Source organism: Vulpes vulpes, chromosome 7, assembly GCF_048418805.1.
Source record: "Vulpes vulpes isolate BD-2025 chromosome 7, VulVul3, whole genome shotgun sequence".
Lineage (NCBI taxonomy): Eukaryota > Metazoa > Chordata > Mammalia > Carnivora > Canidae > Vulpes > Vulpes vulpes.
In genome coordinates, this window is record NC_132786.1 from 18,903,627 (window position 1) to 18,927,958 (window position 24,332).

Consider the following 24,332-nt stretch of genomic DNA (forward strand, 5'->3'; position numbering starts at 1 on the left):
GCACACTTGAAAGGGGTCAGAGCTACTGGTAAGGAGCGACGCCATCCTCACAATGGCCCTGGATGAAGCCCACTTTTGCTCCTTCCCCATCTCCCACTCCCATGCCCTCGTGGCAGTTTGAGGCAGATTTTATTTTACATTTTCTGTAAAATAAATTTTACAGAATTTTACTGATCATTTTCTTAAAACGACAACGATCAAAATGAAAATGACTGAAAATATGAGCTAAAACATTAACAATTGTTAACTCTGGTTGACGGGAACATGGGTGTCAGCGCAACACAAACGCCACGGGCCGACTTCTCTTCCGGACCAGGAACACAACCACCACAGGCACCGTCAGTCCTTTCTTCACCTCTGCCCAAGACAAGATGCAAAGAGAGAACATCCTGCATCTGCTTTTCTTTGATATTCTGCCATTTTTCCCCCCAGGCCTAGCTTCATGCCCCGCATATCAAATTACATGAAGCCAAGTTACATAAACCATGATTAAATCCTGAAGCACAGTGACTGGATGTGTCACAGTTGTCCCTCCGCAGTCTAACTTCTCTGGATTCTTGCACTCGCAGCCCTCAGGGACAGCGGCCCCCTGGGATCAAGGTGACTAAGGGCAGGAGGACGGTGTGAAGAAGCTGGCCACATAGCTCCCGAGCGAGAAGTATTTCGAGGTTCATCAGTGCCCAAGGCACATGGCTAAGAATGGAACCAACCAAAGCGCCTTGGTGCTGGTTAGGTTTTATTTTAACAGGATGTTTCCTCTTCATTTGTTTTTCAAAATATCAGTTATATCAATATTAGAAGTGTAAACAGGTACAAAATATACAGTACATAGAAACAATTTTTCTTAACTAGTCTATTGCCTAATAAAAGTACGCATGAGGGAGCTGACTGAAGGGAGGATGCCATGGTCTCTTGCTCCTCAGGAGAAACAAATTACCCATTTCGGGGAGGGGGGGGAGGGAATCAGTGGCTGCTCCAACAAAACAGGAATGGATTCTTGTGTGGTAGGGACAGCATTGTGGTAGAATCAAGAGACTTGGGCCATTTCTGATTCTACCTCAAAGATGTCAAACGGGGAATGAGCAAGCCCTTGCCCCTGACCCAGCCGCTCAGACCTGCCACCGCGCGCCCTCTGTGGGGATGAGCTCACACACCAAGAAGGCCAGTGCTCAGCTACATCCTGACCCCTGACGATTTTGCTAGGGTAGATGTGGTACAGATCTTAAGAGGGTGAAACCAGAAACCTTCCCTCCTCCCATGGATGGGCCTTGTCTAATCTGAGGCTCTCCTCAAAGGCTGGCACAGCAAGGTGCGCTCCCCGTGTGAGGCTGGGATGTGTCCCCTTTGAGGAATTTATTTCCTCGTCTCTAACAAGAAAGAACACTTGTCCTGCGTGCTTCACAAGGTCACAGCAATCAAATGAGACGTGAAGTGAAAGCATTTTGACAATGAAGAAACACTACACAGAAAAGAAAAGAGAAGCATCTCACTGGAGTGGAAAGCAGCCCCATGTGGGGGTGGGCAGGCCAGGCTTTGTTTCTGGCTCTGCTGGTATCTGACATTGAAGGGTTCCACTTGCCCGCCTCTGCCTTCTCCCCTCTGCAGCTCTACCACTTGGTGTTCAGATAACTCCGCATTATAAGGCCCTGAGTCACCTCACAGGGTGACACCACCTAGATCCCTTTTGATAGGGGTGACAGATGGCCAGTCATAGGCCAGCACTTTGGGGGGCCTTTTCAGGTAGAGGAGAGCTGGGAAATGGGACGGGCTACTGGTGGACAAGTCCTTCTCCCAGTTGACACGAGGTGGGGGGGGCACAACTGAGGTGCTGACTTGGGGTGGGGAGCTGGAGCCCCAAGCCCAGATCTGCCCGGCGCTGAGCACAGCCTGTGGGATGGAGGTCTCAGCAACCCCAAATCCTCGGCCACCACCAGCCCATCATTCCATCCCTTGGAGTCAGTGGGGCCACGGAAGTCTACCACCCCACCCCACCCCCACCCCCCGAGTCCCGGGCTGGCCAACTCCCGGTCCGCTCACCGTCAGGCCTGGTAAGGCCATGGCCGGCACAAACACACACTCCGGAACCAAAAGTACACTACGAAGTTTAAACTGGTACTACGACTATTTTCCAGCTTTTTTTTTTTTCCCCCAAGAATTAAAAAAAAAAAATTTCATAATTAAATTACTTAAAATTCTAGGCTGCTCAGTTTCACAATCAGAGAATTCTATTTTGTTTCGAGGTGGAAGCCGGATAGTTTCTCTTTCTCCAGTGATCAGTTCGGCAACTCGGAAATTTGCTTTCCCGGGTCCCCGCTTTCACTGCCACCCCGATGTCCAACTCGATGTCCGCAGGTGGGACTTCCGACCTCCGTGGCCTGGGCTGGGGGTGGGGTGACGGGACGGGGGTGCCCCTCACAGGTCTGCGCCGTCGCTGGGTCCCAGGACGCTCAGGCCACAAGTCCAGTCGGTCACAAGGTCTGTGGAGGCCAGGGGTCCTTTGGTGGCCGGGCTCTTGAAGGGGTCCGGGGGCCCGGCCGGGAGGGGCGGGAGGGGCTGGCCGCGGACCGGGGCCTTGGCCCCCGCCGCGTGGTTGCGCTGGTGCTTGCGCAGGTGGTCCTTGCGGATGAAGCTCTTGCCGCACACGGTGCAGGCGAACGGCCGCACGCCCGTGTGGGTTCGGTAGTGGTCGATGAGCTTGGAGCGCTCAGTGAAGCGCTTCTCGCACTCGGTGCAGGGGAAGGGCCGCTCGCCCGTGTGCAGCATGCGGTGGCGGATGAGGTGCGCCGGGCGCGTGAAGCAGCGGCCGCACTCCCCGCACCGCAGCGCGCTGCCGTCCCGCGCCCCGCTGCCCGCAGCGCCCGGCGCCCCCGGCGCCCCCTCGGGCAGCCCGCAGCCGCGCTGGTGCGCGCTCAGGCTGACCTGCAGCTGGAAGCTCTTCCCGCACGTGGCGCACGTGAAGGGCCGTCCTCCCGGGGGCGCCGCGGGGTGCTTCTTCAGGCCCGGCTTGTGGCCGAAGCCTTTGGTCCGGCCGGGATATTTACAGGGGTCGCTGAAGGGTCTCGGGGCCTGGCTGGGGTCCAGCACGGCCTCTCCGGTGTCAGGGGAGCTGTAGGGCACCCCTTCAGGCCCAGTCCTTGGGTTCAGGCCCACGGGGGGCTTACACCTGAAATTCCAGCCCCACCGGACCCCCCCGAAGAGCCAGTCCCCGGGAGGGGTCTCCTCCTGGGCCACCGCGGGGCTGAGCTCACCCATGTCCCGCTCTGGCCGGGTGGGCTCTCTCAGCCCCAGCACAGGGTCCTGGCTGGGGAAGGAGCTGCCCTGGCTTTCCCAGGCTCCTTCCTGGACGGGGCTAGGGAAAAACCTTGTGGCTTGGCCTGGTCCAAACAGGGTCCCATGAGCCTCTAGGTCAGTAGGATGCACTGGTGTGGCCACCACCTCCTCTTCCTGGACTTCTGTTTTTATCACAATTTTTACATCTGCTGAGAAAGACAGAAAGACCCAGTATCATTCTGTCCCCACACCTGCTTAGAGAAGGAAGACCGATACATGTGTCAGCTTCAGGACTACCACTGCTCAGCCCTACTCTCCCCACCTCAGGATCCAGCTCAGCAGAGCATCCTCCCAGTGGTCATGTGGCTGCCTCCAACTGGGGGGTGAGGACCTTCACAGGTAAAGCCACCATCACATCTGTTCACCACATTACATGTTCACTTTGGCTATTAAAGGCTAATCACACATCTATCCTAAGGTTGAACCACTGATGCCAAGGTTGCCAATAGGCAAAAAACACTGTTGGGCTGAGGTGGATCTGCGATGGTACTTTAACCCTTCCTCCCCCCAACACAGACCAGCTGTGGACTTCGGGTGACTTTCTGATCAACAGCTCATCTGTGATACCCTATATCATAGGGTTGTAGGAGGATTAAACCCTATGACGTGTCTGAAAGCACTTAGCATGCTATTTGGAAGGTAGCAAGGATTCAGTAAATGAGGCCAGCTACCTAATGATAAATATATTAATGAAATGGTAAAAATGTCTTTGATTTTATATAAATGTATTTGAATCTCACATCTTGAAGTTTTATATCAGGGATCTAGGCTTTTGTCACATTTTTTGGGGGGGTGCTAAAATATGATGGAAATGATTAAGGTAATAGGTAACTGGCCTTCAAAACAGGAGTAAATAGAAAAACAATCCCTAAATGTGGTAGTGGTTCTTCCTGATTCTGGCCCTCACATGCCTGTCTTTGGCGGTATTGATATTTAAGAAGCCGTTCTGGTTTGGTTTTGGTGTATCAAGGTCAGCCTGGAGCCAGGGTTGCTGAGTACGGGCAGGAGGGGCATCCTCTCAAGGCATCAGCGTATCAGGGTTGACCAGTTAAGACCATATGAGATAGGAAACAAACTGAGGGTCACTGCAGGGGAGGCGGGTTGGGGGAAAGGGAAACTAGGTGATAGGCATGGGGGAGGGTGCGACATGATGAGCACTAGATGTTATATAAGACTGATGAATCACTGATCTCTGCCTCTGAGACTGATAATACATTATATGTTAATTAACTGAATTTAAAAAATGAATAAAAAAATAAAAGCTCTAAAAAAAATAAAAGACCATATGAGAAAGGGACAGTTGGAAACATTCTTAAGAAAGGCTGTTCAAGCATAAGACTTTGGAAGGAGATAAAGGACAGACTGTTCAGAGTCCGAACATCACAGACACCTAGCAGCCTGGTGGCTGAAAGGTCAGGGCCGTTCACCAGTAAAAGTGAGGCCCTGGGCTGAGGCCACCTTCCAGGCAGACGTGACCCCTTCCCGTCCTTTCTCTACCAGCCCATACCTTCTGTGGAGGCTGCCGTGTTGAGCTTCAATGTCCCGTCTGAGCATGCTGAAGAAGGATGGTGGGGAGGGAGGTCCGCCTGCCAGGAAGTGGGTGGGATAGTGGTTGAAAAGTTGGAGTGGACACCTGCAACGAGAGATCAGAACCCATGGGTTAGGGGAAGGAAGGGCAGGCTAGACCCTCAGATCCTGCTTGGGTCTCTTCTGTGGGAGCATAACAGTCCTGCCTCTCTGCACCAGGTTTTCTTTTGCTCCTTCTCTGAGGCAACAGGAAGCACAGATGTCACCGGCCTATTTCATATAGTCCTCTCGGTTGCGAGGCAACTGGCAATTTAAATGCCTGATGGTGGGGGCAAGAACAGGAGTGCAGCTGATGAAGTTCAGGCAGAGACATACCAGGACAAGAGCATCACCAAACTGAGGGGGGAGGGGCTTCAAAATATCATTTGGTACGGCCCCCTGCCTTCAGGTGGGGAAACTTCTCAATGAATCAGGCTAGATGTTTGAGAGCCCACAGCCCCCACAGTGCTTCCAGAAGGTCTTTCCCCACACCTTGCCCTTAGTCCCTGCACCTTGTTCCTGGTATCTGTTCTAGTTGCGGCCACTCACCAGAGGCAGCATCTGTAGAGACGTCTCCTGCTCCGGAGTCCAGCTGGCTGAGGCCCCATGGCTCCTCCCCGATATCTGGCTGTCCAGTTGCCCATGCCTCTACCCCCAGAGCCTGCTGCTCCTGGAGCTGGAGCTCGCCCTCCTGCTTGATCTGCATTAAGAGGTCAGGGGCAGGAACTGGGGGCCCGGAGCCTAAGAAAGGGAAAGTGCATGAACATACAGCATCAGGGCCCCTCGGCCCTCAGGTGGACACACATCCAGCTCAGGAAATGGGACAGGGGCTTACCACGGTCAAACAGCGGAAGAACCTGGTGGGAATGCAAGACCAAAGCAAGCAGGGCCAGTAGAGCCTTCTGGGCAAAGCATGAGGTTACACGGTGTTGAGCACAGGGTAGGGTGGGAAAGGGTGAGGAATGTAACAGTGCATTCTCAGGGCTGGACCTCTGGCCCATGGGGAAGACTGAGCTGCTCTGGGGAAGTCCTGCCCCCACTTTTAACACAGAAATGCTACAGAAAATGCAACCCCAACTATCTCCCAAAACCTTACCCCCATATATGTATATAAGTGAGCAGAAAAGAAAGATTCCAGATATAAGAATCAAAGGGCAAATACAAAGCCAATCAAGAGTTCAAACAGGAGCCAAGTGACCTGTAGAGTTGCTGGAACAGGACACAGGCCTTAGGTGCTGGGCTTTGGTGTCCAGGTGAAGCTGGGAGCACCGCTGAGCTGCCTGCACGAAGCCCAGAGCCAGGAGGCTCTGTCCCATCAGTGAGCTGGGGACTAGTGAAACTCCATCCACCTGAGGGCGCTACAAGGAAGCTGCCACCTGCCTGGGGCCATGAGTGGGATGGGACAGCCACCCTAAGAAATTAGAATTTCCCCACATCCACACTGAATTTGTGCCCCCCACATGATGTAGAGACCCAAAGCTGAGAAATTCACAGAAACGTTGGCTGACCACCATGGCAGCACAGGAGGCCACCCCCAGCACGGGAAAATGCAAACCTGCTCTGCAGGGACACCCCACATCCCCCCACAACTCAGGTCCCTGTGAGAAAACTAAACCTGTAACCAGAAGAGGAGCCAAATGACAGGAGAGCTGCAGCTGCATTCACTCCCAAGGAGTAGGGGAAAAAGAACAAAGTTGAAGGATATGGGGACCCAAGTCCCACCCGAGGGACTGACACACCACAACCCAAGGGTATCTGGTGCCAAGTCACACCATGGAGTGGCCTTGAGGCTTTCAAGTGGCTCCCGAGGACCCGCAGAGGTGGACAGTGAGTCTCAGGAGGACAGCACTGAGCCATTACCAAAATCACAACCAATCACACGCTGATAGTAAAAGTAGTCGTGTCAGTGGGTCAGCAGAGGTCAAACACTGCAGGATCTGGGCCTGTAGAGATGCCAACACTGGGATTATCATATGCAGAGTATAAAGTTTCATATGGAAAAAACAAAAAGGGGGAGAGGCCGATAAATAAGAGAGTATCAAAACTGACCAGATTTTGGAAAAGAACAAAATACAATAAAATACAATAACTGTAATGTAAAAATCCAATCTATAGGGCAAAAGAACATAACACAAACAACTGAGCAGGGGATGGATGGTGCGCTAACTAGAAGACAGATAAGAAACGATGGATGGAGTTGAAGATATGAAGAGACGTCCTCAGTTACTAAGGATAGTACAAAAATGTTCCAGAATAAACAAGCAGGGAGGAGGTGGGCAAGGTGATATTCAGAGAGATAACATTGCAAAATTTCCCAAACTGTTGAAAACTATTGAAAATTAAAGCTGGATCAAGAGGAAGAAATCCATGCCCAGGCATGCTGTGGTAGGAGTCAGAGGTCTGTTTGGCAGAGAGAAAGGCAGATGGCCCACCAGGCCACAATGGCTAGACAGGTGGCTGACTTCTCAACTTCCTCCTCTCAGCAAAGCATCTTCGAGGGGCTAGGAGAAAGTAACATTCACCCGAGAATCCACAACCCTCAAATACAGGAATGGAACAAGAGTATTTTCAGACACACAAAAACTCCTGTACAAACACAGAATGGGAGTCTGTCACTGACAAACCCACAACAGACTTCTATTTGGGGAAAAAAAAAATTCTCCTAAAGTCACCTCTAAAAGAACAGAAACAGGGACACCTGGGTGGCTCAGCAGTTAAGCATCTGCCTTCGACCTGGGGCGTGATCCTGGAGTCCCAGGATCGAGTCCTGTGTCGGGCTTTCTGCATGGAGCCTGCTTCTCCCTCTGCCTGTGTCTCTGCCTCTCTCTCTCTCTCTCTCTCTCTGCGTCTCTCATGAATAAATAAATAAAATCTTAAGATAAATTAAAAAAAAATAAAAGAACAGAAACAGAACATAGAACTTTTCAAACTAGAAAACTAACTTCTAGTTAGTTCTGTCTTCTAGTTTCACCCAGGGACGCCTGGGTGGCTCAGCAGTTAAGCATCTGCCTTCGACCTGGGGCGTGATCCTGGAGTCCCAGGATCGAGTCCTGTGTCGGGCTTTCTGCATGGAGCCTGCTTCTCCCTCTGCCTGTGTCTCTGCCTCTCTCTCTCTCTCTCTCTCTCTCTCTCTGCGTCTCTCATGAATAAATAAATAAAATCTTAAGATAAATTAAAAAAAAAGTAAAAGAACAGAAACAGAACATAGAACTTCAAACTAATAAAAAATAATAGTTTGAGGAAGAATCTAAATGGAGAACTCGCAAAGGAGGGGTAGTAAAAAAAGAAATATAGAAAAAGTGGTCTAAAGTCAAAACACAATTCAAGATGGTGGGTGAGAATCCGAACACGCTAGTGACCACAATCAGCACTGTCCGTTGGAGAAACTGGGCAGGCCACATAGCTCATTCTAGATTTTCTAGTACTATGTAAGTAAGTAAATAAATAAATAAAGAGAAACAGGTGAAATTAAGTTTAACAATAGTTTATTTAACCCAAGCTAATTAAGATATTATTTGTCAAAATGTGTGGTCTATGTCTACAATGGTAGTACTTAGAGGAATTTTATGACCTCGTATGTTTATATTAAGAGAGGGGCACCTGGGTGGTTTAGTTGGTTAAGCTTCTGCCTTTGGCTCAGGTCATGATCCTGGGGTCCTGCAATCGAGCCCTGGGTCGGGCTCCCTGTTCAGCTGGGAGCCTGCTTCTCCTTCTCCCTCTGCCTGCTGCTCCCGCTGCTTGTGATCTCTCCCTCTCTCTCTCAAATAAATAAATAAAATCTAAAAGAGAGAGAGAGAGAGAGAGAGAGAGAGAGAAGATAGGTAGAAAACTAAGGGTCAAGCAGTCAATGCAAGATGCAAGAAAAGAACCAAAAAAAAAAAAAAAAAAAAAAAGAACTAACATCAACAGAAATCCTTTGAAAAGTAGAAGACAAGAAATTATATGAGAGTGTAAATTAACAAAAGAGAACACAAAGATAGAATATAGAGAGCCAAAAGCTGTTTTTTTGAAGAGAATATTAAGCCACTATATCCCTAACAGATTATCAAACAAAAAGCAGAAAGCACCAATAACCAACAAGGAGAATGAAAAAAGAAAGTGATTATAGGAACAGCAGAGATTAGGGGTGCCTGCGTGGCTTCAGTTGGTGAAGCGTCTGCCTGGGGCTCAGGCAGTGATCCTGGGATCCTGGATGTAGCTCCACATCGGGCTCCCTGCTCAGCAGGGAGTCTGCTTCTCCCTCTCCCCCTCCCCCTGCTTTCTCTCTAATGAATAAATACAAATTTTAAAAAGTAGCAGAGATTAAAAAGATAACAAATAATTTGTAAACTCTGGGGAAATGGACAAATTCCTTAGAAAAACTAGAACTTGCTAAAACTGACTAAAAAATAGAAAACCTGAGTAGTCCTATACCTATTAAACAACTTAAATCAGTAGACAAGAATCTCCCCTACAAAGAAAACTAGAACCTAGATGGCCTCACCAGTATTTTTTACTCAAAATTCAAGGAACGGGTAATTCCAATATTACACAAACCCTCTGAGCAAATAAAAAGGGATCACATCATAGCTTATATCTTTAATATCAAAAGTAGACAGAGTCTGAGAAAGTAAAATCATATAGACCAGTCTCACTCATGAACAAAGATTCAAAAATCCTAAACAAAATAACTAGAGTATTAAATCCAGCAATATATATATAAAGGATCATGACTAAGTTAGGTTTATTCCAAGATTACAAAATTGGATTAAAATCACACAATTTATCATATTAGCAAGTTAAAGGAGAAAAACACATAATCATCTCAACAGACACCAAAACAGTATTTTTTTTTTTTTTTTTTTACCAAAACAGTATTTTAGAAAAATTGAATGTCTATTCTTTTTAGGAATATCTAGTCAACTGGAAATCCAGGCAGCTTCTTTAACCTAATAAAAGGGCACTGATAAACTTTTAACAAATGTTAGATGCAATGTGAAAAGTTTAAAAGCATCCTTTTTTTGTTGTTGTTCAAAGATCTTATTTATTTATTTATGAGAGACAAACAGAGGGAGGTAGAGACCTAGGCAGAGGGAAAAGCAGGCTCCCTGTGGGAAGCCCGATGTGGGACTTGATCCCAGGACCCCAGGATCACACCCTGAGCTGAAGGCAGATGCTCAACTACTGAGCCACCCAGGCATCCCTAAAAGCATTCTCTTTAAAATCATTAACCAAGGATACCACTATCACCACTTCTATTTAAGGATTTCTTGTAAGTTCTCAGCCAGCACCATAAAACAAAAGGAAAATAAACCATAAAGATTTGAAAGGAAACAAAAAATTCTTATTACTCCTAGAGGATATGATTCTCTTTTCAGAAGATCTGAGGATCAGCAGACAATTATTAGAACTGTTATTAGCCATAATGAGATTTTGAGCAAGGTTCTTAGAAATATCAATAAATATAAGACAACTGGATTTTTGTACATTTTCAAAAAGGGTTTTAAGGGAGTCCATCAAATACTATTTTTCTTCCCTGTCCTGGAGCTTAACAGAGAAATAAAAGAGGAAGGCAGGTGAGGGTAAGCTAGTTTTACTACTGATAACTGAATATTACCAGTGGGCAAGAGGGACTCTAGTACTGACTCTAGGATAGGAAGTCCGCCACTGGACCATAGTGAAGGAACCTATACCAAGCAGAACAGAGATGGCCTGGCCCCTGGAGGTGGCCAGGTGCTCCAAGGGAGGAAGATGGATGGGCAAGGACTGTGCTTGTCCAACTCTGCTTGCACACTCTCTGATGATGAGGTATGTTCCTGGTGGGCTCCGTGGAGGGATGCCCGGGGGCAGAGAGAGAGAGACAGTATATCATATAATTGAGCCTCTACTACATGAGAAAAAGTGCTGGGAAAAGGAGTTCCCTGCCCACCCTCCCCAGCCCCCAGCATATGCCAGCAACAAACAAAAAGTAGGTGAAAAAAAGGCACCACTGGGGCACCTGGGTGGCTCAGCTGGTTAAGCTTCCGATTCTTGGTTTAGGCTCAGGTGTTGATCTCAGGGTCATGAGACTGAGCCCCGCTTTGGGCTCTGTGCTGGGTGTGCAGCCTGCTTAAGATTCTCCCTCCCTCTGCTGCTCCCCTCCCAGCTCTTAAACTCTCTACAAAAAACAACAACAAAAGGCACCACTGATAATACATGGAAAAAAATTTTAAAATAATACAAGGAACCTAGGAATATATCTAACAACAACAAACTGTACAAGATCTTCTTTGGAGAAAATTCTAAAACTTCATTGAGGCATACCAGACAAATGAGCTAAATGGAGGGGCTTAGGCCATTCACAAATAACATGCCTCCATATGGCAAAGGGATCCGTTCTCTCCAACGTGATTAATAGGGTGAATATAATTCCCATCACAATCTCAACTGGATTTTTCATGGAACTTGGTATAAGGTAATTAGGAAGATGAGCCCAAAGAGCAAAGGAAAAGAAGACCCAAAGAACTAGTGAGAAAGAACCAGGGTCCCGGCCTCACAGCCAAGAGCCTGAATGTGAAAGACAGAACTCTTAGAAGAAGATGTGAGATCTTATTGCCTTGAGGTAGGGTAAATTTCTTAATTGTGACCAAAAAAAGGACAAACCATAAAGGTAAAGTCCAAGTACATTAAAATCAAAAGCATCTGTTCTTTAAAATATACCATATATGGAGAAGATATTGGCAATACACACACCTGAGAAAAAGATTAACACGCAGAACATGAAAGGAGCTTCTACAAATGAGTAAGTAACAGGAAAACAAAAGAAAAACGCACAAAAGCCATAAACAGGCATTTCACAGAAAAGGAAATACAAATGGCCTATAAACAGAGGGTATAATGTTCAGTCTCCTTAATTAGGAAAATGCATGTGTTAAAATAGGAATCTTCAACCAATGCACTCCCACCCGATGGGCAGAAGTGAGGATGTGAGGCATTTCCAGGGCTGGCGAGGATGAGGTGCCATGGGGACCTGTTGTTGTTATTGGGTGTCTGGGCACTGTGCACAGGTGCTGGCGGGTGGGGTCCCTTTACGGAGCACTCCCAGATGTTACCTGGAAAAGTCAAACATGCACCTTTCCTACAACCTGGCTGTTCAATCCTGGGACTACACCTAGGGAAACTTTTACTCATGCACCATAATGTTCACAACAGCATTGTTCCTAAAAGCAAAAATGTTAGAAACAACACAAACGCCCATCAACAGAAGGAAGGAATGCACTGTATCCCAGTCGTAAAACAGAAAATCATACAGTCATGGGAAGGAATGAGGGCAGCTGTACTGCGTCACCATGGATGATTCTCAGAAACAATGTCCAGTGAGGAAAGCAAGCTAAAGAAGAATATAGATGGTGTGATCTCATTCATAAAAAGTTCAAAATGTTATTTAGGAACATAATACATACGGTATAAAAATGTAAAGAAAAGCAAGGGATGGATCACGTCTATGTCTAGATTTTCTGTTTATTTGTAAAAGGAAGGGAGGGGGATGGGATCGGAGAGGGTGATAGAAGGTTCTGGTTGTGACCTATTTCTTTTTTTATTTTTTTTTTTAAATTTTTATTTATTTATGATAGTCACACACAGAGAGAGAGAGAGGCAGAGACACAGGCAGAGGGAGAAGCAGGCTCCATGCACCGGGAGCCTGACGTGGGATTCGATTCCAGGTCTCCAGGATCGCGCCCTGGGCCAAAGGCAGGCGCCAAACCGCTGCGCCACCCAGGGATCCCTTGTGACCTATTTCTGATGCAGGGGTACTGAGAATGTGGGGGTCCACGCTTATTCTCTAAGGGTTACATGGATTTCATTCTTTTTTTTTTAAATTTATCTATTCATATATATATAGAGAGAGAGAAGAGAGAGAGAGAGAGGCAGAGACATAGGCAGAGGGAGAAGCAGGCTTCATGCAGGGAGCCCAACGTCGGATTCAACCACAGGTCTCCAGGATTAGGCCCTGGGCTGAAGGCAGTGCTAAACAGCTGAGCCACCCAGCTGAGCGACCCGGGGTGCCCATAGATTTCATTCTCTACCCATTTGTTAATGTTATGTATGATACAGGTACAATGTTTTTTTTTTTTCAATGTTTTAAAGAAACAAAACAAAATTAAGAAAGCAAAACCAACAAAACCCATTTGATACAATGCAACACTTGCTCACAGTAACTTCATCCAGAAGTGGAAGGAAACAAAACATCTATAAACTTTTATGAGAGTATCATCAAAAGTCTATGGCAAAAATCATCCTTACTGCTGAGACCTTCGAAGCACCTCGCACAGATCAGGATGCTGGTTATCCCCAGGACTTAACAACATCCTGGCCAAACTGCTGAACAAGAAAAATAATAAAATTTGTAACGATTTTACACTGGATCTTAGCCCAAAGGCCGAGAGGAGAAGTGATAAAAGTTGTAACGATTTTAAAAGAAGAGATAACTTTCGTGTTGTCTACAGAAAAAAAATCCATGAGAACCTAAACTGACAAGTCAATTATTAGAAATGATTAGAAAGTTGAGCTGAAGTGGTCTTTTACTAAAGAAAGTCAACAGCAGAGCTGCATACTTGTAATAACTATTTAGAATGAACTTAATGTGAAAATGCCACTCACAACAGAAACAATGATCAGAGAAAACGATGGAGTCTATTCAAGCCGCACAGAAGCCTTCACTCGGTGAGTCTTCTCCTGGGGGAGAGGGGCTCATGTTGTGAGGAGGCTAATTCTCCAGAAATGAAATGAGAAAGTACATGCAGTTCCAATCAAAATTCCAGCAGGATTTTCTGAGAATTTGACATGAAGATTCTGAAACTCAGAACAAAGGTTGAACAACAGCCAAGAAAAGTTTTGAAGAGCAAGTAGGGAAGGCTTGGTCTTCTAGATTGAGGGCTTCTTATGAAGCTAAAACAGCAAGTGTTGGCATAGAGGCAGACAGAGACCAAAACACCTGAATAAAGAGCCCAGAAACTGTGCACGCATGCATGGGAACCTGGTTCATCACCAGGCTGGCATTACAAATCATTGGAGAAAAGACAGAATATTCAGCAGACTTTTTTGGGAAATCAGATGTCCTTGTGGGGGGGGGGGGGGGAATTTAAATTCTCCCTGGCAACCTACACAAATATTAATTCTTGAGAGATTAAAGACTTAAATGTGCAAAGCAAAACTTCAAAGTTTTGTCAGAAGATGGAGAAGAAAGTCTTTCTGACCTGGAGTGAGGTAGGGAAGGCTATCCTATGACAGGAAAAGCAGATTATAAAGGAAAAAACTGGAAAGTTTGACTGGACCCCAAATTAAGACATCTATGCAAGCACAACAAAGTTAAAACACCTGCCCCAGACCGGGAAGATATTTGTAATGCAAATAAGAGACAAAGGGTTTGTATCCAGAACCTGTATACATACAGAAGTCTGAATCAATAAGAGAGTGAAAAGCACCAGTAGAAAAACAGAAAGAGACAATTCACTGAAGAAACCAAATAAACATGAAAAGGATGCTCCACTTCAGTAAGAGTCGGGGAAATGAAAATTAAAATAAGATGTCATTTCAACCTCCATCAGATTGACAAGAATCTAATGCTGAAGGAGGGCAAAGATGTAAGACAACAGGTACTTGTAACTGCTGATGGGAGCAGTACAAGCTGTGTCACCATGGCAATGGTGAGGGTGCCAAGTATGCCCGGTGATGCGGGGGGTCTGCCCTGGGTCTGTTCCCCGGAGAGCCCGCAGTGCAGGGACACAGAGAGACGGGTGTCTCTGTGTCTCTGCCCACTGTGGTATCACTCGTGAGAGTGAAAAATCAGAAACAGCTTAAATGCAAATCAACAGACCAATGGAGAACAAATGGGAACAAAGTTGCTTTGGAGAACAGATATTAAGCATCTGTTAAAATTAATGATCGGGATCCCCAGGTGGCGCAGCGGTTTAGCGCCTGCCTTTGGCCCAGGGCACGATCCTGGAGACCCGGGATCGAATCCCACGTCGGGCTCCCGGTGCATGGAGCCTGCTTCTCCCTCTGCCTATGTCTCTGCCTCTCTCTTTCTCTGTGTGACTATCAAAAATAAATTAAAAAAAAAAAAGTAAAGGAACTTAAAAAAAAAGAATAAAATAAAATAAAATGATCAACAGACACAAATCTGAAATACATGATAATTGAGTGATAAATACAATGACATTTATACCATTTCTCAAAACACACGAAACTGTATCATATATTCCTTGTGGTTACATATATACATAATAGCTTTAAATAAAAGTTTTAAAATGTGGGTAGAAAGGACGAGATAAACATCAACTTCTGGACAACTGGTTACCATGGGGAAGAATGAGTCTAGGAAATCTAACAAGGAATTTAACACACCTATTTTAATACACAAGTATTTTAAATTCTGTACACTACATACATTCAACAAATAATTGAATTCCTACTCTGTGCTAGTCAGTATTTGAGGGGCCTGGAATGATTGTATGAACACAAGAAATAAAAGTACTTGTCCTTTTGATATTCACATCTTAATGGGGAGAGCCTGGCCGGCCATACAGAAATCTATAAATATGAAATCTATCATCTCTCTCTCTCTGAAATATGTGTAATATCTACCTCTATCAACTCTGTAAGTATGAAAGATATATAACAATCTAGAAATACATATACTAGATGATGCTATCTGCTGTGGAACAAACCAAAGCAGGAAAAGGACACTGGGAGTTCTGGGTGGGGAAAGGGGCTGCAATTTTAAATAAGGTGACAATTTTAAATTTTAAGTCAGAACCCCAAAGGAGGGAATGGGTGGAGCCTGGGGAGTACCTGAAGGGCATTCCCCACACAGGGCACTGTGCGTGCAAAGGCTCAGAGCCTGGAACAGCCCCGAGTGTTGGGGGGACAGCAAGGAGGATGGTATGGCAGGAACAGAGGGAGCAAGATATTAACAGAAAAATAAGCCAAAGTATCTGAGTCAGAGGGAAGCCAGTAAGGGGTTTGGAAGCAAAGAACATAGGGCTTAATCCGGGGGACTGAATAGTGCAGGAGTGGGCAGGCTGGTTGGGAGGGGAATCACAAGAGATGATGGGTTTGGGTGGCAGGGTAAAGGAGATGAGATGTGATAGCATTCCGGATGAGTCTGGAGGGAGTGCTAGCTTCTAGAAGTTCCAATGGATGTAGGTGTGAGGAAGGGTTGAGGCTGACCTCTGGGTCTTGGCCTGCAACTGAAGGGAGGGCAGAGGAGACACTGAGTGGAGGGATGAGGGGAGGAGGAGATCTGCTGGGCACGTACTTGGCACAAGATGTCTATCCCATCCAAGTGGAGACAGACCAGGCAGCTGGGGGTGCAGAATTCAGGGAGGAGCTGGACAAGGGCACTGTGGGAGCTGTTGGCACAGAGGTGGCATGCAGAGCCCTCACAGCCACTGCCAGGATGGCAAGTGTGGGTGTGGAGGGAGGAGGGAGGACACCCTGAAGCGCAGAGGTCAGGAAGAACACCAGGAAACAGCAAAGGAAAGGTGTTAAGTAAGGCAGGAGAAAACCAGGAGGGGAAGCACCATCAAAGAAATGAAGCTGGGAAGAAAGTGAGCAATGGTGGCAAATGTCACCAATGGTAAGACCAGATCTTTAATGCCATGGGGGGCCCCTGTGGCCTTGACCGGAGTATTGATGGAAGGGCCTCCAGAGTGGGAAGAGGAATGGGAGAAAACAGGCACTGGAGGAGGGTGCTCCTGGGGAGCAGGACACGAAGGTAGAAATGGGGCAGTTGCTGCAGGGATGTGGGGTCATGAGTGGTCAGTGTCCAAACTGGACAAGTGACAGCAAAGGCAGAGGCTGGTGGGAAGGATGGGGAGGCAACCTGAGGCCTCACCAAGGTAGCCTGCGCTGGGTCTGATGCCCAGTGGAGACAGGTCTTCTGGTGGGCCAAAAAAACACAGTGGGTGATTTGACCTGTGGGCCAGAGTTTGCCAACCTCTGGGCAATTGAATGGACCAAGGAGACACTGGGTGACTGGGGGGGCAGTGCTGAAGGCCCCCCAGCCTGCAGGTGAGAAAAACAGGGCTCAGGAGGTCTATCCAGCCGTGTGCAGCTGCGTGGGAGCAGGTGCAGATTTAACCAAGATTACAGTTCTGCCAGGTGAGTACAATGACGAAGAGGGGTGAGGGGGCGAGGGTGACACTGGGCCAGAGCCTTGGCTGGGCAAAGAGGGAACCCAGGACCAGCTGGGCCATGAACGGGCTGGATGCTGGGGTCAGGGCCTAGGAAGAGAGATCTGCAAAAGAAGGAGAGGGGTACGGGGTGGGGGCAGGTTCAAACTGAGATGATGGGAGGGGTGCATCACTGTCTGCAGTGGGTGCTGGGGCGGGGAGTGACCTTAGGGTGGGTGGTGGAGGGGGAGCGGAGGCTGGGGACCTCACAGGGCCTCTGGGAATGCTGCCCTAGCTGGCCAGAATGGCAGGAGCGGAGACAGGGTCTGCAGGAGGCAACTGAGGGAGAGGTGGGGTTTCCAGGGAGGAGGGGAGCACAGGGGCCACATGGAGGAGCAGGGACACGGCTGCCCTGGATGTGAGGAAGGGGTGGGCCGCAGTGGATGCAGGCTCCAGGATGCAAGAAGAGCTAGGACTCATTTGGACAAGAATGAGGGGGATGCTCGGGGAGAGCCTGGGGATCTGAGGCCTTGCTAGGGACTGAGTGCCCCAAAGCAGTGGGAAAATTTAGGAACTGAAGACAAGTGGGACGGCAGGTCCAACAAGGGGCTGCGCAAGCACAGACAGGGTGCGGAGCGAGCTGGGGGGTGGGGTAGGGCTTTTCCAGCTGATGTGGGTGGGGTAATAGGGTCCTCGATGTCAGGGGAGGTGGAAGGCGGAATTTGTGTTGGAGGGGAGGGCAGGTTGGGGGTCTCACCAGCAGCCACCGTATTTCTGGGCCCATTCTCACATTCATGAGTGGCAGGGTGGGAAGCGGAGAGGCCCCCACATCTGTCCCCCCACCCCAGGCTAGGAAGCCAGGCTCCACATCTAAGCCTCTTCTCCATCCACAGAGCGTTCTGCTTAGTGATCTCTCTGTCCTCCCCTTCCAGCTCTGGCCTTGGCACCTAGCATAGTCTCAAGGGATGTCTGTGGAACTCAACTGGTGACGGCTGTCCTGAACACCGACTGTGTGGCCGGCTCTGCACATGGGCTGCTCTGGCAGCATGACACTCTACTTGCCTACTTGCGGTGGAAGACGCATGTCAGTAATCACAAAGGAAACACAGTAGGACTTTTTTAGTAACACAGGCATTCAGACAGGGGAACCCGAGGCAGGTGGGACAGGCAAGGCAGTTCTGTGCAGAAAGTGGGCTGAGCCTGCAGAGGCAGGGTCTCCTGGCCAGGGACGGACTGTCACCTCCCCGCACCTGCCGAGGGCCTCACTTCAGTAACCTGGCTTTCCTCACGCAGCCACCTGCCTCCTCCTGAACTTTCAGAGGTGCTGGCTGGCTCCAGGAAGATCTGAGGCAGGGATATCGGGTATCCAGATCCACCTTAAATAAATCTGTCGTTATAATCATGTTGAAACATGTGGCCAGCCACTGGGATTGGCTCCTGGCTGGGGGTAAGGCTGGCTCTTCAGAACACTGGGAAGGAATCAAATTTTGTCTTCAACACACTCCTACCTTCCCGATCAATGTCCTATCTTCTCTTCCCCTGATCTGTGCACTGGCTCTATCTCTTTTCTTTTTTTAGAATTTTACTTCTTCTTTTTTTTTTTTTTAATTTTATATATTTATTCATGAGACACACACACACACACACACACACACACACACACAGAGAGAGGCAGAGACACAGGCAGAGGGAGAAGCAGGCTCCCCGACGTGGGACTTGATCTCAGGTCTCCAGGATCAGGCCCTGAGCTGAAGATGGTGCTAAACCACTGAGCCACCGGGGCTGCCCTATCTCTCTTCTAAAAGACTAGGTTTGCTGCCTGTTTTCCACACTGGGAAGTATTCCTGGAGTGTCTGCAGAACAGGCTATAGGTCATAACTATTAAAAAACTTAGACTTAAAACATTCGAGTCTGAGGTTTCTTCTTGGCCCTTCCTGGAAAGGTCATACACCCTGTGGCCCTTTACTTCCCTGTTTCCACCTGACTGCCTGGTGTCCCTTGCCTTCTCTCAGCTCCTCACCTGGACTTGGGTCCACAGGAACATCTGGAACCTTGGGGCCAGGGCGACGCCAGCTACACGGCTCCTTCCCCTGTTCGGTCTGGGAGAGGACCTCGGGCTTGGAGATGGCATAGTCTGAGGAAGGACACAAAGGTTAGCTTTGGCCATGGAGTCCCATTCAGAGCTGGGGACAGGCAGCCTGGGAATCCAAGAGTGGCCAAGAAATGAAACTTCTAGATTAGTATAGAGCACTGGTTCTCCACCACAGGCAATTTTGTCTCCTAGGGGACATTCAGCAGTTTGGTGTCTTTTTTTTTTTTTTTTTTTAATTTATTCATGAGAGACACAGGCAGAGGGAGATGCAGACTCCATAGAGGGAGCTCGACGCGGGACTCGATCCTGGGTCCCCAGGATCAGGCCCTGGGTTGATGGCAGTGCTAAACCACTGAGCCATCCAGGCTGCTCTGACACTTTTGACTGTCACGACCAGGGGTTGGGGGGTGAAATGCTCCTGGCACTGGTGGGTCAAGACCAGCTGCTGCTGAACATCCCACACTGTACAGACCAGCCCCACAACAATCATCTGGCCCCAAATGTCAGTGCCCAGGTGAAGAAACACTGGTAGAGTCTCCCTATTAGGCAGCAGTGTATTTCTTCAAACTGAAATATAATGTCACGCCTACACCTGTTCCCATCTTCACTGAGCATGCCTTACAGCCTACAGATCTGAGGTCACACAGAAACCAAAACTGTGCCAAGAGGAAAGAAGCCCTGGAAGGAACAGCCTCTTGGGGCTACCATGTGTGGACAGTGACAGTGGCCCCAGGGTCTGAGGGAGCAGAGCCTCGAGGGATGAAGATAGCACTGGCCATGGGAAGCATGGTCTGCCCAGATTCTTCACTAACCCAGAGGAATGTTACCAGAAAGACCACATATTCCTGTAAGAAAAGGCCAAAGGAATCTGAGCCCATGACATCCTAGACCTGAGAGCAGCCAGAGGCTTGACTCTGTCTCAGCAGGACAGAGGCGTCCATGCTCCGTGCCTGGTTAGGAGAAATGCCACCACCCCTCTCTGTCTGGCAACCTGTGAACTTCACCAGGTACAGGGAGCTTTCGACTTGGTCATCTGGTACTCATCTTTAGTAAAAGGAGAAAATAACTCTTTGCACGGTCAGAGTTTCTAGTGATTTACACATCCTGGTGACGAAAGCCACCAGCATGGAGAGGAGTATGGGGACACTTAAAATCACATTTAACAGAAAAATGAGTATCAGGCCTTACCCAGGGACACCAGTGTCTCGTAGTTGCCCCGCATCACGTGCTTGTAGAGCTCCTTCTGCCACTCGTCCAGCTTGCCCCACTCCTGCTCAGAGAGATACACGGCTACATCATCAAAGGTCACAGGCACCTGGAACAGTGTCACACACGCTCACCCACACACTTATAGGCACCACCCCTCAGGCCATCCCACCCCAGGTGCCCAAGGGATACCTTGGGGACTTCTCCTTTGCTGCCTGGTGGCAGCCGCAGAATCCAGAAATTTCGGTTTTTCAGCAGGTTCTCCATGTTCTCCAGCCGCCTCTGCAGCAGCCCATACTCCTGCAGCAGGGTCCCCAGCACGGCCCACTTGCCCTCCAGCTGGTTCCCGAACTCCACAGCCGTCTTCTCGCAGTCCGCCAGCTTCTTCTCGGCCATCCCTGTCCGCCCTTCTAGGGAAAGCAAGCGGGCAGCCTGCGATTCGATCTTCCTCTCCATGGCCTGAATTGTGGCTGCCATCGTCCACGGAGAAATCTTTCAGAAACAAAGAGAAGTCTGTGACCACTCAATCCCTCCACCACGTTCCTGGAGCCCCTCTCCCCCAGGGGGAGGGGGGCTTGGCAAGGGGCGCAGAGCTCCTATTGAAAGTGGGGATTCTCTGTGCCACATGCACGATCTCAGCCTAGCTATCAGCTCCTCTGGGTAACCCAGGCACCACCGATGTGCGCTGTGCACCACCTTCCCTCCACGGCCTGTCACTCACTGCCCTGCCTGGTGCCCTCCTGCATCTGCCCAGCCCAGCTCTCTGAAGGCAGCACTGCATCTTTTGTAGCACAGCACGTGGCCCGTGGAAGGTGCTCAGCGCAATTCTGTTAAATAAACAGTGACTTAGCACTGCCAGCGCCTTTCAGGGGATAAATAGTAAACTGCAGATTTACTAGAGCCCAGCCAGCACCTCCCATCATAATCACACAGGAACTGTCTACGGATGATGACCTAGCAAAAAAAACAGCTGGTTCACTGAACCGGCACAAACATGAGCATTGCTCAACTGCTTTTTTTTTCCTTTTTTTTTTTTTTTTTAAAGCATCTCGTGCCTCTTTTTAATAAACATAAAAATCAAACAGCTAATTCCTCTTCCCCCAGTACAATCAGATGGTCTCCTCCCAGCTGCTCCTCCTTAAACTAAACATCACCATTAGTGTAAATCTCCCCTGGCCAAGAGTTAGACTTTTTGACACAGGTAGTGTGGCTGGTCAAGGGGACAAAATCAACACAGGTCCACTGGGGCCCCAGAGTCTGTTTCTCTCACCATACCCACCCCTCTCAAGGGTCTGAGACATTTTTGTAACTACCCCAGGATCAATGGCACACCTTACAGATTTTAAGGTAAAACACATGCCATAAGGCTAGACTTTTGTATGTAAGACAACTGTCATAAAGCTTCTCCCAAGCAGTGACTTACTTCCCTGTTGCTGGAAAGTTCACATGGTAGCTTGAATGACCTGACTGGCAGTTGGGAGACCCTGAGGAAAGGGTACATTTTGCTTTGGGTAGGGGCTGAACCACCTGCCCAACCCATATCTGAAGGTGGGACCCCTGGGTCAGAGAGAAGGTCCAGACATCTGTGCCTTCTTCTGGCAGTGCCTGAGGACGGATGTTTCCTTACAACATCCTGGAAACTCTTCCCAAACAAATGATTGGTGACTATCTGCATAATGAAATGACTAGTAGGAACCAGCGTGGGCTCATTTGGAGAAAGTCATTGAGAACTACAGCAAACAGTGAGAGGAGAGTAAGAGCAGAGGCCAAAAAAACCTCCAAAAAACAAAAAAACAAAAAACAAAACAAAACAAAACAAAAAACCATCAAGCACCATCAGTGCTTCTGTGGTTGTTTGGAGGGAGGCTGCATCAGATGACCTCTGACCCAAAAAAAGGGGCTTTCTCACTTGGTCTCCAAGGATGGGAGCAGCTGGATAGGCAGAGAGCCCCTGGAGGGACTCTTGCTCTCCAGGGGTGGGTGCTTCTGCCCCAAGGCTGCAGGGTCTGTGCTGGGCTGGCACCTCAGGCCACCCTTGACAGCTGCTATTCCTTCCTTGCCCTCTTATCCTTTCTGATCAGTCCCTGCCATCTGACTCCAGCCTCCAAGAGTTCGCTCCAGAAGTATCCATTTGATTCATCACCCAGCTCCCCAGCTGCTGAAATCCTATTCAGCCTCCACATGCAGTTGACTGCCATATTACTGCAAACTTTGCGTTGCAGGAAAAGGACACCCGCATAAACTCAACTCCCTTATAAACAGTTAAGGCACACACAGTGTGCTCACCATTTTAATGGGGCAGGGAGCCCTGTATAAGACCTTCACCCCATTTAGTGGGAGGTGGTGGCTGTTTCTGCTCAGGCCCAGCTCCTTACTAAATGGTGGGTGGATAATATGGGGTTGTCCTCAGGCTCCTGCCAAGAGAGCAGAAGCCCTATCCTTGGGAGGACCTGATGGTAAGAGACTTCTTCAAGGACTCTGCACCCACAGGATGAAGTCCAGGCATTAAAACCCCTTCCAACTCTCCCTGCAGCCTTCTCTCCCACTGCCTCCCTACCAAAACCATCTCCCAGGGAGCAGTGACTGCTTTCTAGTCCTTGAACATGCTGGGCACTGTCTTCTCTCTGGGAGTGCCAGCCAACCTCCCTACCTGAAAAGTTCCACTGGTCCACTCCGCCGGATGAAATCCCAGCCTTCCCTAAAAGCCCAGCTCAAATCACAGAAGCACAGGTCAGGAAGGGGTGCCAGCCCCTCCCTCTCCTTCCCCTGCCCTCCCACAGCACCTTTCTACCTCAATGCAAGAACCACTCACCTCTTTGTTTGCACTACTGTCACCAGGGTACCTGCCTGATCCCCCAACACACAACATGCCCCTGAACACAGACCAACTGTGTCTTTTCACACACTTTCTAGCTGTGCGATCCCAGGCAAGTTAACTTCTCCAGGCCTCGGGTGTTTCTTTTGTGTGACGGAACGAGCACCTACCCTACAGGTTTGTTGTGAGGACAAAATAATGCTAACAGGGCTGGTGCCTGCCTGCTTCTACAAGAGGGAGCAGCTGTCTTCCGCCCCGACCTCGATCGGGCTGGGCACTCGGTGTGTGCGGAATCGAAGCCGCTTCGGACACCTCCCAGGTGCCACCAGGCCGCTGGGGGGAGCTGGGGGGTAGGAACGCTGAGGCAGAGCGGTGGGCAGAGAAAGGAGACGCGGGGTGGGGGCGCGGAGATGAAGGGGCCAGCGGATGGGGCGGGGGCAGGAAGCCGCGGAGGGCTGCAGGAACTCGGCGTGGGGCGGCCTCCGCTGCGGGCACGGCCGTTCCGCCCAGCTCGGGCTCGGCCGCGGATGGGGGCCCGACCGGGGCGCCGTAGGCCCCGGCGGACCCCGCGCCCCGCTCGCCAGGGCCCAGGCCCGGGGGCCCGGCGCGGCCCACGGAGCCCCTCCCCGGGGCCTGCGGCGCCGAGTGCTGGGCCCGGGCCCCGAGTCCGCGCGTCGGTGCGCGCGGGCCGCCCTTACCGGAGCCGCGGCCGCCTCGGCCATGGCCGTGCGCTGTCCGGCCCGGCCCGGAGGAAGTCGCCGCCGCCGCCGCCGCCGCCGCCGCCGCCGCCGCCGCCGCCGCCGCCGCGCGGCTCCACGCAGGCCGGCCCCCGGCCTCTCCGCAGGCGGCGCCCGCCCGGCCCAGCCTTCCCCGCCCGCGTCGCCGCGCTCCTCGCTGGCCGGCCCGCGCCGCTCCGCCCGCAGACGCGCCGCCGCCGTCAGCGCCCGGCCGGTCCACACTGCATCCTGGGAGCCGGCGCAGGCCCGTGAGGCTTCCTGGAGGCAGCGCGGCCGCACAGCCCCACCTGCAGCCCGGAGAGGCGAACGGCAGGCGCGGCGCCCGCCCCGCCCCGCCCCGCCCCGCCCCGCCCAGCGCCCAGCAGACCCACCCACCCGCCGGACCACCCGCCTGCGGATCACCTGGATCTGGGTCTTCCGACCCCCGGCCTGCTGACCCCCCGACTCCGGAC

At 49.9% G+C, this 24,332-nt stretch overlaps 1 protein-coding gene across 5 annotated transcripts; it reads right to left on the reverse strand.

The window, feature by feature from the left end:
* Positions 1 to 719: 719 nt before the first annotated feature.
* ZNF746 (zinc finger protein 746) lies at positions 720 to 24,104 on the reverse strand. 5 transcript variants are annotated; one of them, XM_072763083.1, is made up of 7 exons: positions 23,842 to 24,104; positions 20,521 to 20,820; positions 20,311 to 20,437; positions 19,051 to 19,164; positions 5,446 to 5,637; positions 4,838 to 4,963; positions 720 to 3,476 (listed from the first exon to the last, which is right to left on the reverse strand). In XM_072763083.1, exons 1-7 carry the CDS (start codon positions 23,863 to 23,865, stop codon positions 2,413 to 2,415), a joined length of 1,947 nt encoding a protein of 648 aa, XP_072619184.1. In that variant the 5' UTR covers positions 23,866 to 24,104; the 3' UTR covers positions 720 to 2,412. The 5 variants fall into 5 exon arrangements, with proteins under 5 accessions (XP_072619184.1, XP_072619183.1, XP_072619187.1 ...); XM_072763082.1 differs by having other exon boundaries at positions 720 to 3,479; positions 23,842 to 24,103; XM_072763086.1 differs by having other exon boundaries at positions 20,311 to 20,392; positions 23,842 to 24,102.
* Positions 24,105 to 24,332: the final 228 nt, after the last annotated feature.

What these genes read in the sequence shown, in the direction of transcription:
- ZNF746 (XM_072763082.1), bottom strand. Translation starts at nt 23,865, where the DNA reads ATGGCCGAGGCGGCCGCGGCTCCG. An exon ending in TCCTGTGGACCCAAGTCCAG is followed by an intron (nt 5,638 to 19,050) that starts GTGAGGAGCTGA and finishes TCCCTTTCTTAG; the next exon opens with GCTCCGGGCCCCCAGTTCCT. An exon ending in CACGGCAGCCTCCACAGAAG is followed by an intron (nt 3,480 to 4,837) that starts GTATGGGCTGGT and finishes TGTCTTTCTCAG; the next exon opens with CAGATGTAAAAATTGTGATA.